The following is a 14,870-nucleotide window of genomic DNA, read 5'->3' as shown; positions in this document are numbered from 1 at the left end:
GCATGCTGAATCTTAGTTCCCTGATCAGGCATCAAACCCATGCCCCCTGCAGTAGAAGGGCAGAGTCTTAACCACTGGACTGTCAGGAAAACTCCAAAGTTTTATCCACCTTCACTTGTGAAAGATGTTTTCACTGAGCAGACTATGCTAGCAATTATTTTCACTTGGCCCTTTAAATAAATCATTTATTTATCATCCAGCTTCTAACATTACTGTTGTCAAATGAGCTATCAGTGTTACTGTTCAAAAACATTCAACATTAAAAAAGCAATGACTGTTTTTCTCCAGCTGCTTCTAAGATTTTTCTCTTGGTTTTTGTTCTTTAGGAGTTTATTATGATTTTCTTAGTTATAGTTTTCTTTCCATTTATCCTGCTTGAGGTTCACAGTGTTTCATGAATCTACATGATGTCTTTCTTCACTTTTAGGAAATGCTCAGTGAGTATCTCATCAAACTCAGATTCTGAACCATTCTCTCTCTTCTTTCCTTCTGGGACTCTAATTACACATATGGTTGAACTTTTCACTGTGATCTACCACTCTTCATACTTCTTGTCCATATTGTGTTTGTGTGCAAATAGGCCTGTGTGTGTTTGTGTGTGTGTACGCACACCTGTGTGCATGTCCACCTCTTCTATATGCGCCTACCCTTAAAAACTTGAAAACAAATGATGGTCATCATCACATGATACAATATACTTTTAAAAAGGAAAAAGGGAGGTAGAAAGGAGATGTTGTTTTGTATTTTAAAAATGTATGGACCAAATCTATGCTGAAAAGTTATCAAAGAAAATAAAAATATAACTCATAATACATGAATAACTTTTAGAATAACATATTTCTGTACTGCTCCCACTCCTATCTATTTTAAAGTTAACAGTCATCACCCACTTCTATAAAACATTTCCATTACAAATAAAACCTTCAGTGTATGCTTCTCTAAGCACCTAAAACCATAAAACCTTAAATTTTTTACTTATCTGAATCAAAATCTATAATATCAGATATTACCTAACTCCTAGAAACACAGGGGCTATTAAAAATTTTAATAACTTCAGCTCCTCAAAAATAAACGGTAAATAAGACTAGAAGATATTGCAATTCTTTTTTCCAATTTACCTGTGCTTTGGTTCATCACAAGTCTTGGAGGAGAACTTGTTTCTTCAGATTCCTCTGATGAGTGTGCCAGAAAGTCATGAAGCTTCTGCACCAATGTATTCAACTTGCTTTCGCTGTTAAAATAAAAGTTTTAAGAATATCCTTATTTACGAGGTCATATATTGAATTAAATACATAGTTTAGTAAACTGAAAATCTATCTACACTGTAAGTGGTCTGAAACAAATAAAATAAAACTTAAAGAAAATGTCTTTTCTTTATTTCACTGAGGATATGAAAACATGAGTAACAAACTCTACATGTACACTTATCTACAAAGTATAATTCAAGGACTGTGATAAACCATTATGGAAAATAATGTGAAAAAGAATATGTGTGTGTATATATATATATAATATATATATATAAAAAACTGAATCACTGAGCTGTATGACAGAAATTTAAAACTCTATACATGAATAAGATATTTTTAAAATAAAAAGTATAATTCAAGGAAAATATTAATAGTATGATATTCTGCTTTACATCATTTACAATAATAATTCATTCATTTTTCAAATATATTTCCTGAGCACTTACTCTCTGGAAGCCTTCAGTAGTTTTTTGTTTATTACTCTATTTTCTGCTTAGAACAGAGTAATTTTATAAATGACAAACACAATGATGAATAAAACATAGAATGGGATTTAGAGCTCACAGATTCCCATGGAAATATTTATGTAAGTGTATTATTACAGTATATCCTACTAAGTTATATAATAGATGCATCTGTAATCCAACAGGGTTACAAAAGAATAAAAGTTTAAAATGCAAAAAATTCAAATCCTCTGTGTATCAAAAGATACCATCAAGAAAGTGAAAAGACAACCCATTTAACTGGGGACAACTATTTTCAAATCATGTATCTGAAAAGGCATTAATATCCTTTTATATAATATATATCCTTTTAATAATATAAAGACTTCTTACAATTAAACAATAAAAAGACAAACCTAACTGTAAAATGGGTTTTAAAGAACTTAAATATACAACAACTCAACAACAAAAAACCCAATCAAAAAATGGGCTGAAGACCTAAATAGACAGTATTCCAAAGAAGGCATATAGATGGGCAATAGGCACAAGAAAAGATGTTCAACATTTCTAATTACTAGAGAAATCAAACCAAAACTACAGTGAAATACCATACCAGTCAGAAAGGTCATCGTTAAAAAGTCTACAAATAATAAACGCTAAAGAGGGTGTAGAGAAAAAGGAACCCTCCTACACTGTTGGTGGGAATTTAAGTTGGTGTAGCCACTGTGGAAAACTCTATGGAGGTTCCTCCTAAAACAAAACAGAATTACCATTTGATCTAGCAATCCCAAACCTGGGCATTCAAAAAGATACATGGCACCACAATGTTCATAACAACCCTATTCACAATAGCCAAAACATGGAAACAACTTAAATGGTCACTGACAGATAAATAGAGATGTGGTATATCTATACACATCACCATATGTAAAATAGATAGCCAGTGGAAATTTGAGCTATGACTCAGGGAGCTCAAACTGGTACTCTGAAACAACCTAGAGGGGTGGGATGGGGTGGAAGGTGGGAGGGAAGCTCAAGAGGGAGGGGCATATGTATAACTATGACTGATTCATGTTGCTGTATGGTGGAAACCAACACAATATTGTAAAGCAATTACCCTTCAATTAAAAATAAATAAAAATGTTAAAAAGAAGATACGATACACACACACACAGTGAAATATCACTTAGCCATAAAAGAATGAAAAAATGCCATTTGCAGCAACATGGATGCAACTAGAGATTATCATACTAGGGAAGTAACTCAGAAAGAGAAAGACAAATACCACATGTCATTCATATGTTTAATCTAAAATATGACACAAATGAACCTATTAAACAGAAACAGAATCAGCTCTAGAGAGCAGACTGTTGTTTGCTAAATAGGGTGGGAGAGTAGGAGGGGGGCTAGAGTGGAAAATTGGAGGCAGCAGATTTAAGCTTTTATATACAGAATGGATAAACAACAAGGTCCTACTGTATAGCCAAGAGAACTATATTCAATATTCTATGATAAATCACAATGGAAAAGAATATTTTTTAAAGAATGTATATATAACTGAACCACTTTGTTATGGAGCAGAAATTAATATAACACTGTAAATCAACTATACTTCCATTGAAAAAAGAACTTAGATATACAATTATGCAAAGAATACACACAAATGGCCAGGAAGCACATGAAAAAATGCTCAAGATTATTAGTCATTAGAACAAAATATAAATCAAAACCACAATGAGATACTATTTTATACACATTAGGATGAATATGATAATTGTATTTTAAAACTAAAGGGTTGGCAAGGATGTAAAGAAATTGGAACCTATATACATTGATGGTGGGAATGTAAAATGGGACAGTCAGTATGAAAAACATTTTAATGGTCAGCAATTCCACTCCTAGATATATACCCAAGAGAATGAAAACATATGCCTATGCTCAAAAAACTATACAAAGTTCATAGTAGCAATATTTATAAAAGTCAAAAGCAAAAAGTATCCAAATATCCATCAACTGATAAATAAACAATGGGATATTATACCCCAATAAAAAGGAATGAAATATTCATCCATACTAAACATGGATGAACCTTGGAAACTTTATGATATAAAAGGCAGACACAAATTCCTACATGTTGGATGATTCTGCTTATACATGTAAAATATCCAAGTAGGCAAATCTACAGAGGGAGAAAGTAGATTAATGGGTACCCAGGGAATGGAGAAGGCAATGGCACCCCACTCTAGTACTCTTGCCCGGAAAATCCCATGGACAGATGAGCCTGGTAGGCTGCAGTCCATGGGGTCGATGAGAGTCGGACACGACTGAGTGACTTCACTTTCACTCGTCACTTTCATGCATTGGAGAAAGAAATGGCAACCCACTCCAGTGTTCTTGCCTTGAGAATCCCAGGGACGGGGAAGCCTGATGTGCTGCCGTCTATGGGGTCGCACAGAGTCGGACACAACTGAAGCAACTTAGCAGCAGCAGCAGGGGATGGAGAAAGGGGGAAATTGGGAGGTATGGGCTATCTTTGGGGACAATGAAAATATTCTAATTTTAGAAAGTGGTAACAGTTGTACAATATTGTGAATTTAGTAAAAAAAAATTTTTTAACTGAATTATATACTGAAATGATTTTAGAATGGTAAATTCTGTTTTATGTGAATTTTACCTCAATGGAAAATAAAAAGTAGAGGATGGTATTTAAGAATGTATGTAATACATGTTTTAATGCCATTCTCCCAAATCATATAAAAAAAAGAATTTACCTTAAAAAAAAAGAATGCATGTAATAAAACATAAGACATAAAACTTGTGCACACACTTTCCCCAAAAAATCCATAAATAAAATTTAGTCAGCAAAATCATCTGAAAATAAAAAGATTCTTATTATATTAAATAAAACTGGGAATCCCTAATGGTCCAATAGTTAGGACTCAGGCTTCCATTGCAGAGGGCATGGATTCAATCCCTGGTCAGGGAACTAAGATTTCATATGCCATACAGTGCGACCAAAAATAATAATAATAAATTCCTAGTATATAAGTGAATAAAAGACAATTAAAAAATGGAATATAACTATGTAAAAAAAGAACTGGGAGAAAAAGTACTCCAATCTCATGGGGTCGCACGAGTCAGAAACAACTGAGCGACACAATGAGTATACGAATGAATAAAAGACAAAATTTTTTTAATGGAATATAACTATGTAAAAAAAAAATTAGGAGAAAAGCACTCCAATCTCACTAATCATCAAAAGAATGCACATTAAAACAGTAAGGTGGAGCTTCTCTGGTGGTCCACTGGTTAAGAATCTGCCTTGCAATACAGGGGACATAGGTTTGACCCCTAGTCTGAGAAGATCCCATGTGCCATGGGGTAACTAAGCCCATGCACCACACCTACTGAGCCTGCACTCTGGAGTCTGTGAGCCTCAACTACTGAGTCCACGTACCACAACCACTGAAGTCTTGTGCCTAGAGCCTGTGTTCTGCAACAGAAGAAATCACTGCAACCAGAAGCCTGCCCACCATAACAAACAGTAGCCCCTACTCTCCACAACTAGAAAAAGCTCAGCAACAAAGACCCAGCAGAGCCAAAAATAAATAAATAAATAAAAGGCTTTAAGAAAAAACCACTAGAAATCAGGTAATATCTGTGAGGCCTTCATAAGCCAGACACCTCCCAGATTCAAGCAGGGTGCTGGGCTCCAAGGCCAGTGGCCTCTCCGTACCAGTCTTCTATGTTTGCTTGGGAAGATCCAAGATATTTAAGGAATGAAAAAGAAATGAGAAGCCACCACACTGGGAAGCCCACGTACTATAACTAAGAGTAGCCCACACTCACCGCAACTAGAAAAGGCCTGAGTAAAGCAACAAAGACTTATCACAACCAAAAATAAATAAATAAACCTTGAAAAAAGGAGTAGTTAAAAATCTATTTTAGAGGAATGTGATCACCCTTTATACTTACAGATACACAATTAACAACATGGGCTTGATGTAAAATCTAATCTATCTATCTTCAAGTAAACCAAAATAAAAATCTAAAGTGCTAATGTAGGATAACCATATCATAATGACTGAATTTCAGACCAAGTTTTAAGTTCTGATATCAGTGTTTTGAACTATGGGCCATGTTCTTTACCTTGAATGTTTTACAACTTTTTTTCCATGAGGAACTCTAGAGTTCTAAAAATTACTAGTGCTTCATAATTTCTGCATTATTAATTGGATAAGCATATGTGTAAAAGAGCTAGCCTTTTTTAATTAAACTTTTCATTTTGAGATATTTACAGATTTACATGTAGTTGAAAGAAAGATTCTGTGTATGTGTTACCTAGTATTTCACAACAGAAACATCTAACACTGGGAATTCCCTGTGGTCCACTGGTTAGAACTCTGTGCTCACAATCCCATGGGCTCGGAACTCATGGTATGGCCAAAAAACAACACAAAATAAAAACCAAAACCCTTATTTTTAATTTTCACCCATTCACCTACTTGTTCCAACGGATAAGCAGCTATTTTTAAAACACAGCAATAGATCACACAGTATGTCTGAAATTTGGAAATATCAATAACCTCTGATATGCAGATGACACCACCCTTATGGCAGAAAGTGGAGAAGAACTAAAAAGCCTCTTGATGAAAGTGAAAAAGGAGAGTGAAAAAGTTGGCTTAAAGCTCAACATTAAGAAAACGAAGATCATGGCATTCCTGTCCCACTACTTCATGGCAAACAGATGGGGAAACAGTGGAAACAGTGGCTGACTTTATTTTTCTGGGTTCCAAAATCACTGCACATGGTGACTGCAGCCATGAAACTAAAAGATGCTTACTCCTTAGAAGGAAAGTTATGACCAACCTAGACAGCATATTAAAAAGCAGAGACATTACTTTGTCAACAAAGGTCCATCTAGTCAAGGCTATAGTTTTTCCAGTGGTCATGTATGGATGTGAGTGGGACTATAAAGAAAGCTGAACACCAAAGAATTGATGCTTTTGAACTGTGGTGTTGGAGAAGACTCTTGAGAGTGCCTTGGACTTGCAAGGAGAGCCAACCAGTCCATCCTAAAGCAGATCAGTCCTGGGTGTTCATTGGAAGGACTGATGTTGAAGCTGAAACTCCAATACTTTGGCCACCTGATGCGAAGAGCTGACTCATTTGAAAAGACCCTGATGCTGGGAAAGATTGAGGGCAGGAAGAGAAGGGGATGACAGAGGATGAGATGGTTGCATGGCATCATCGACTCAATGGACATGGGTTTGGATGGACTCCGGAAATTGGTGATGGACAGGGAGGCCTGGCGTGCTGAAGTTCATGGGGTTGCAAAGAGTCGGACACGACTGAGCAACTGAACTGAACTGAATCATGAATATAGTGACTAAAACTGGTCTTTTTATAAACAAATCATTGGTAATTAAATATCTGCTTGTAACAGGAGGGAAAGGTACAGGGCACAACTTTTGAAAGAATGACATACCCCACTACACCATTCAGGTGTGACCTAAATCAAATCTCTCACGAATACACAGTGGAAGTAAGAAATAGATTCAAGGGATTAGATCTGACAGAGTACCTGAAGAACTATGGATGAAGCTTCATGACATTGTACAAGAGGTAGTGATCAAGACCACCCCTAAGAAAAAGAAAGGCAAAATGGTTGGCTGAAAGAGGCCTTACAAATAGCTGAGAAAAGAAGAGAATCTAAAGGCAAAGAAGAAAAGGAAAGATATAGCAATTTGAATGCAGAGTTCTAAAGAATAGCAAGGAGAGATAAGAAAGCCTTCCTCGGTGATCAATGTAAAGAAATAGAGGAAAACAACAGAATGGGAAAAACTAGAGATCTCTTCAAGAAAGTTAGAGATACCAAGGGAACATTTCATGCAAAAATGGGCATAATAAAGGACAGAAATGGTATGGATCTAACAGAAGCAGAAGATATTAAGAAGAGGTGGCAAGAATACACAGAAGAACTATACAAAAAAGATCTTCACGACCAAGATAATCACGATGGTGTGATCACTCACCTAGAGCCAGACACACTGGAATGTGAAGTCTAGTGGGCCTTAGGAAGCATCACTATGAACAAAGCTAGTGGAGGTGATGGAATTCTAGATCAGCCATTTCAAATCCTAAAAGATGATGCTGTGAAAATACTGCAATAAATATGCCAGCAAATTTGGAAAACTCAGCAGTGGCCACGGGACTGGAAAAGGTCAGTTTTCATTCCAATCCCAAAGAAAGGCAATGTCAAAGAATGTTCAGAAACCGCACAATTGCACTCATCTCACACACAATCAAAGTAATACTCAAAATTCTCCAAGCCAGGTTTCAACAGTATGTGAACCATGAACTTCCAGATGCTCAAGCTGGATTTAGAAAAGGCAGAGGAACCAGAGATCAAATTGCCAACATCCGCTGGATCATCAAAAAGGCAAGAAAATCCAGAAAAACATCTACTCCTGCTATATTGACTACGCCAAAGCCTTTGACCGTGTGGATCACAACAAACTATACAACATTCTGAAAGAGATGGGAATATCAGACCACCTTACCTGACTCATGAGAATTCTGTATGCAGGTCAAGAAGCAACATTTAAAACTGGACATGGAACAATAGACTGGTTCCAAATTGGGAAAGGAGTACGTCAAAGCTGTATATTGTCACCCTGCTTATTTAACTTATATGCAGAGTACATCATGAGAAATGCTGGGCTGGATGAAGCACAAGCTGGAATCAAGATTGCCAGGAGAAATATCAATAACCTCATATACGCAAATGACACCACCCTTATAGCAGAAAGCGAAGAACTAAAGAGCCTCTTGATGAAAGTGAAAGAAGAAAATGAAAAATGTGGCTTAAAACTCAAGATTCAGAAAACTAAGATCATGGCATCTGGTCTCATCACTTCATGACAAATAAATGCGGAAACAATGGAAACAGTGAGAGACTTTATTTTCTTGGGCTCCAAAATCACTGCAGATGGTGACTGCAGCCATGAAATTAAAAGATGCTTGCTCCTTGGAAGAAAAGCTATGACCAACCTAGACAGCATATTAAAAAGCAGAGACATTACTTTGCCAACAAAGGTCCATCTAGTCTAAGTTATGGTTTACCCAGTAGTCATGTATGGATGTGAGAGCTGAACTATAAAGAAAGCTGAGTGCCGAAGAATTGATGCTTTTGAACTGTGGTGTTGGAGAAGACTCTTGAGAGTCCCTTGGACTGCAAGGAGCTCAAACCAGTCAATCCTAAAGGAAATCAGTCCTGAATATTCATTGGAAGGACTGATGCTGAAGCTGAAGCTCTAATACACTGGCCACTTGTTGCAAAGAACTGACTCATTTGAAAAGACACTGATGCTGGCAAAGATTGAAGGTGGGAGGAGAAGGGGGTGACAGAAGATGAGACGGTTGGATGACATCACCGACTCCATGGACATGAGTTTGAGCAAGCTCCAGGAGTTGGTGATGGACAGGGAAGCCTGTCATGCTGCAGTCTATGAGGTCGCAAAGAGTAGGACATGACTGAGTGACTGAACTGAACTGAAGGACATAACATAAGTCGATTAGAATCAAGTGGGACCAAGATGGCAGACAAAGACTAGACCTTGGTCCTCAATCAGTAAGTGACATGACACACCCAGAGGTACCATGACAGTTCCAAGGCACTGTTAAAAGACCAAGGAGTGGGCAGTGCCCCAAATCCTGGAAATCTCCGTCCCCTCCCAAAAATAGTTGGAATAATCCTCCAACTCATTAGCATATTAAATTACCCAGCCTATAAAAACTAACCAGACCACATTTTGCAGCCACACAAGCCCTCTGCAGTGGTCTACACTCTGTCTATGGAGTGTGCTTCTCTCAGAATCTGAATAAATCTACCTCTTACCTATCACTTTGTCTCTCACTGAATTCTTTTTGTGATGAGACATCAAGAACCTGAGCTTTATTTTTATTTGGCCCTGAAACCAGGTACCACGGGTTTTGGCTGGGTTTGAGTCCTATCCAAATGGAGTCAAGTCCCAATCTGAGGTAAATGGTTTCATGCTCACTTAACAATTGTTTAAAGTAGCATATTATAATCCAAACTGTAAAGGAAGAGTAAACTTATCTCTGTCCACAGATGACAACTTACATGTAGGAAATCTTAAAAGAATTCATAACAAAAATTCTTAACACAGTTAATAAACAAATTGCAAAGCTGGTGGATACAAAATTCACACCAAAAAATCAGCTGTATTTCTTTATACTAACAACCAACAATCCAAAATGGAAACTTGGAAAACAATTACATTTACAATAGCATCAGAAAGAATTAAATATTTAGGAATAAATTTAACCAAGGAGGTGAAAGACTTCTGGTAAGCTTCAAAACAGCAATCTTTTCACAGACAGAAAAAGTTAAAAACACAAATATTTTTAAGATGGCAATACTACTCAAAGTGGTCTACAGATTCTTTTCAACTCCTATCAAAATCACAAGATATTTTTGCAGAAACAGAAAAATCAATTCTAAAATTCTTGAGGAATCTTGAATAGCCAAAACAATTATGAAAAAGTATAAAATTAAAGAACTCACAATTCCTAATTTCAAAACTAACTACTAAACCAACAGAATTTACCATATAACACAGGGAACTACACTTAATATCATGCAATAACCTAAACTATAAAATAATGTGGAAAATATATATGCATAACTGAATTACTTTGACGTATATAATATATATATATATATATATATAACACAATACAGTAAATCAACTAAACTTAAAAATCTAAATGCAGAGCTAAAATAATTAAAACATTGTAGTACTGGCAGAAGAACATATAGAACAATGGAGTATAGAACCTAGAAATAAAGCCTTGCATATATGTGGTCAATTGATTTTCAAGAAGGGTATCAACAATATACTACAGGAAAAGGACAATATGGAAAAAACTGGACATCCACATGCAAAAAAATTGACTTGGACCCTTGTCTGACACCACATACAAAAATTAACTCAAAATTCATCAAAGACCTAAAAAGCGTAGCTAAAACCATCCATTAAACTCTATAGAAAATAGAAGGGGAATCTTCATGATATCGGATTTGGCTATGCTTTCTTGAATATGATACCAACAGCACAGGCAACAACAACAACAAAAAATAAACTGGATTTCACCAAAATGTAAACATTTTGTGCATCAAAGGCTATTATCAAGAGAATAAAAAGACAACCCACAAAATGAGAGAAAATATTTCTAAATTATATATCAGAAATGGTACTGATAGTCAGGAAACAAAAAGAAATCTTACAATTCAACTAGGAAAAAACCAACCAACCAAATTCAAAACTGAGCAAAGGCACAGCAATCAAAAAAAAAAAAATGAAATAAAACATATTCAAATTGAAAAGTTAAGATAAAACTGTGACTATATGCATATGACATACACTACAGAAATTCCTAAGGATTCCACACAAAAACTATTAACTAATAAATGAATTTAGCAAAGTAAAAGAATATAAGATTAATATACAGAATATGTTGCATATCTTTATACTAACAATAAAATCTCATAAAGAGAAAGTAACAAGAATCCCATTTAAAATAGCATCCAAGGAGTTCCCTGGAGGTCCAGTGGTTAGGATTTGGTGCTTTTACTGCTGGGGCATGGGTTCAATACCTGTTCTAAAAACTAAGTTCCTGCAAACCACACGGTGTAGCCAAATAAATAAATAAATATAAAAATAATTTTAATAAACAGTATAATAGAATCCAAAACATAAAATACCTAGGAATAGACCTAACCAATGAGGTAAAACAGCTATACATTGAGAACTATAAAACAGTGAAAAAGGAAACAGAAGATGATTCGGAGACATGGAAAGATATTCCATGCTCTTGGATTGGAAGAATATTGGTAAAATGGTCATACTATCCAAAGCAATCTACAGACTTAATACAATCCGTATCAAACTACCTATAACATTTTCCAAAGAACTAGAACAAGTAATCATAAGATTAATATAGAACCACAAAAGATCCAGAACTGCCAAAGCAATCCTGAGGGAAAAGAACAAAGCTGGAGGCATAACCCTCCCTGACTTCAGACAATAGTATAAAGTTACAGTAATAAAACAGCATGCCATTGGCACAAAAACAGACATAGAGAAGAACAGAACAAAATAGAGAGCCCAACAATAAACTCAAAACATCTACAGTTAAATAATCTTCAACAAAGAAAGCAAGAATAAACAATGCAGAAAAGCCAGTCTCTTCAACAAGTGGCAATGTGAAAGCTAGACAACCTCATCAGTGAAGTTAGAACACTCCCTCATACCACAAAGAAAAATAAACACAAAATGGTTTAAAGACCTAAACATAGTCATGACACCATAAAATTCCTAGAAGAAAGCATAGGCAAAACATTCTCTGACATAAATCGTATCAGCGTTTTCTTAAGTCAGTCTCCCAAAGCAATAGAAATAAAAATAGGAGTTCCAGTTCGACTCTTTGTGCAGCTTCAGCAGCAGCTCTGGGAAAGATGGCAGCCTGGGCGTGTTTCCAATCTGTGGCTCCCAGTAGGGCGTAGGAGCCTCAGGGAGGGGTGGGCGTAGTGGCTGCCCTGGGCCTCGGCAGGGCACTGGGGAGTCTGGTGCATACGGGCCCAGCACCCGAGTCAAGGTCTATACCGCTCCTGGGTGCCCAAAGCAGCCTATCTAAGACCAGGTATGTTACCAGGCAGCCAAATGACACCTCAGGGACCCTCCTTGGGACCCCCTGGTCATGGGGGAACCCTTCAGTCTGACCTGGCCTGGCTCAGTCAGGGATGGACCAGTCCCACAAGAGACCTGCGCCTCAGCAGATCCAGCAGGTCCAGCAGCAGGCAGTCCAAAATTGGAATCACAGTGCAAAAAAACGATGGCTGACAAAATTCTATCTCAAAGGATTCGTGAAATGGTACCAGAATCCTAAGCCTATATGGATATCTTGGCTTTTGAAAGGAAACTGGACCAGACTATTGTGAGCAAACGGCTAGGTATCCAGGAAGCCTTGAAACGTTCCATCAAGCAAAAACAAAAGCTGTGAATTTTCATTTCTAACACTTTCAATCTGGCTAAGTCAGATGCCAAGGATGGAGAAGGGACAATGGCTTCCTGGGAGCTTCAGGTAGAAGGACGGCTCCTGGAGGATTCAGCCTTGTCCAAATATGATGCCACCAAACAAAAGAGGAAGTTCTCTTCTTTTAAGTCCTTGGTAATCGAACTGGACAAAGACTTGTATGGACCAGACAACCATCTGGTAGAACGGCACAGGACCACCACTACCCAGGAGATGGATGGCTTCCAGGTGAAATAGCCAGGAGATGTGAATATACGGTGTACTGTCCTGTTGATACTGAATTACCAGCCTCCTCAGTTTAAATTAGACCTTTGTCTGGCTTGGCTCCTGGGCATCCACACCCAGACCTGTCCAGTGATCATTCAAGCACTGTGGCAATATATTAAGACACATAAGCTCCAGGACAGACATGAGCGGGAGTTTGTCATCTCTGACAAGTACCTCCAGCAGATCTTTGATTCTCAATGTATGAAGTTTTCAGAGGTCCCCCAACAGCCCCATGCCTTGCTTATGACACCTGAGCCCATCATCATTAATCATGTCATCAGTGTTGACCCGAATGATCAGAAAAAGACAGCTTGTTATGACACTGATGTGAAAGTGGATGATACCTTGAAAACCCAGATGAATTCTCTTTTGCTGTCTACTGCTAGCCAGCAGGAGATTGCTACTCTAGACAACAAGATCCATGAGACAACAGAAACTATCAATCTGCTGAAGACCCAGCAAGAGTTCTTGCTGAGCTTTGCCAAAGACCCTCAAGGTTTCATCAGTGACTTGCTTCAGTCCCAGTGCCAGGACCTCAAGACCATGACTGATATGGTGGGTAACCCAGAGGAGGAACACTGAGCAGAATTCTACTTCCAGCCTTGGGCCCAGGAAGCTGTGTGCCGATATTTCTACTCCAAGGTGCAGCAGAGATGACAAAAATTAGAGCAAGCCCTGGGAATCCAAAATACATAGGGCTTCACCCACAAAGCCCTAATTTGGCTGCACCAGTTTCTTTATTTGGGCCCTGTGCTGTGTCTCATACTCTTGCCTGGGGCCTTCCAGGGGATGCTGTCGGTTCTAGGACAACACCAGAATGAAGAGGATATCACGTGACAGCAGTCATCCTCTTCCACCCCATTCCTTCCTGTCCCCAGCTTCCCTTTGCCCCACAAATTTCCCATGTGCCACTCCCCTCCCCTGGTCTGCTTAGGACCTCTAGATAGTATTAGAGAGAACCCATAGTTTGATAATTAGTGCAGTGAATGGACTGGGCCTAAGGCCAAGTGGTCCTCAAGGGGACCAACTACACTGATCCTGCCCTTCAGAGACCCAGGAGTTAGGAGCTGTAATCCCTTCTCCACAACTCAGGCCTGGGGGCACTCTATAAGCTAGTTGATCTTGGATCTCCTGATAACAGAATCCAATTTCCTTCCTTCCCTCCACAGGTTTGGAGCAAACTCTCCCTTCACTTGTTGCCCTCTAGCACTAAAGGAACCCTGGCTCTCGGGCTCCATTGAGCCCGAGGTCAGTCTACAGCCCTCCAGATGGGCATGCTGTCTCAGTGCTTCTCTCCACTTCCTCGGAGGGGGGAAACACATCAGTATCAGAGTTTGTTCTCATAGTATTGCTCCCTCCCAGCACACTCCCTGTAGCTGCTGTTAAGGACTTCCTCCTGTCTGTCCTAACCAAGGGCATTCAGGTAGGGGAATCTTGCCTTTCCCTGTCAGGGCCCTGGGAACCTAACCTAGGGTGCTGTCATTGCCAGCAGAGGATGTTCCTTCCTGCGTGGAGGTGTGACTCATTCATTCACTCCACCCTGCCTCCCCCATCCTTTCATGGAGAAACAGGCCTGCAATCAAATAGGTAAAAGCCCTGGGCCATCCCAGTCTTTCTGTCCCTTGTCTGCCCAGTTGACACCCACTGGTGACTTCCAGGGCACTGAGGAGTGAAAGCGCCTAGGGGTAGAGAGAGCTCTGACTTGGGTTTGTGACTCATCTTTCTCCCTGCCTCACAGGATTGTGACTCCCCAGCCTGCACCCTCAAAGCTGCAGACCCCTCAGCTAGC

At 38.5% G+C, this 14,870-nt stretch overlaps 1 protein-coding gene and 1 pseudogene across 4 annotated transcripts in view; one reads left to right on the top strand and one right to left on the bottom strand.

The window, feature by feature from the left end:
• Nucleotides 1-14,870, bottom strand: part of ATRX (ATRX chromatin remodeler) — a 284,375-nt gene that overhangs the window by 209,259 nt on the left and 60,246 nt on the right. For all 4 annotated transcript variants that reach the window (XM_070366289.1, XM_070366286.1, XM_070366287.1 and 1 more), the window contains one exon: nt 1,119-1,231. In XM_070366289.1, the coding sequence (XP_070222390.1) occupies nt 1,119-1,134 (16 nt within the window). In that variant the 5' untranslated portion in view covers nt 1,135-1,231. The remainder of the gene's footprint in view (nt 1-1,118; nt 1,232-14,870) is intronic.
• Nucleotides 12,237-13,777, top strand: LOC102278757 (SWI/SNF-related matrix-associated actin-dependent regulator of chromatin subfamily D member 1 pseudogene; annotated as a pseudogene).

This window comes from Bos mutus, chromosome X, assembly GCF_027580195.1.
Source record: "Bos mutus isolate GX-2022 chromosome X, NWIPB_WYAK_1.1, whole genome shotgun sequence".
Classification (NCBI taxonomy): Eukaryota; Metazoa; Chordata; class Mammalia; order Artiodactyla; family Bovidae; genus Bos; species Bos mutus.
The sequence above is the reverse complement of the archived record's forward strand: the minus strand, read 5'-3'. Positions and strand labels throughout refer to the sequence as shown.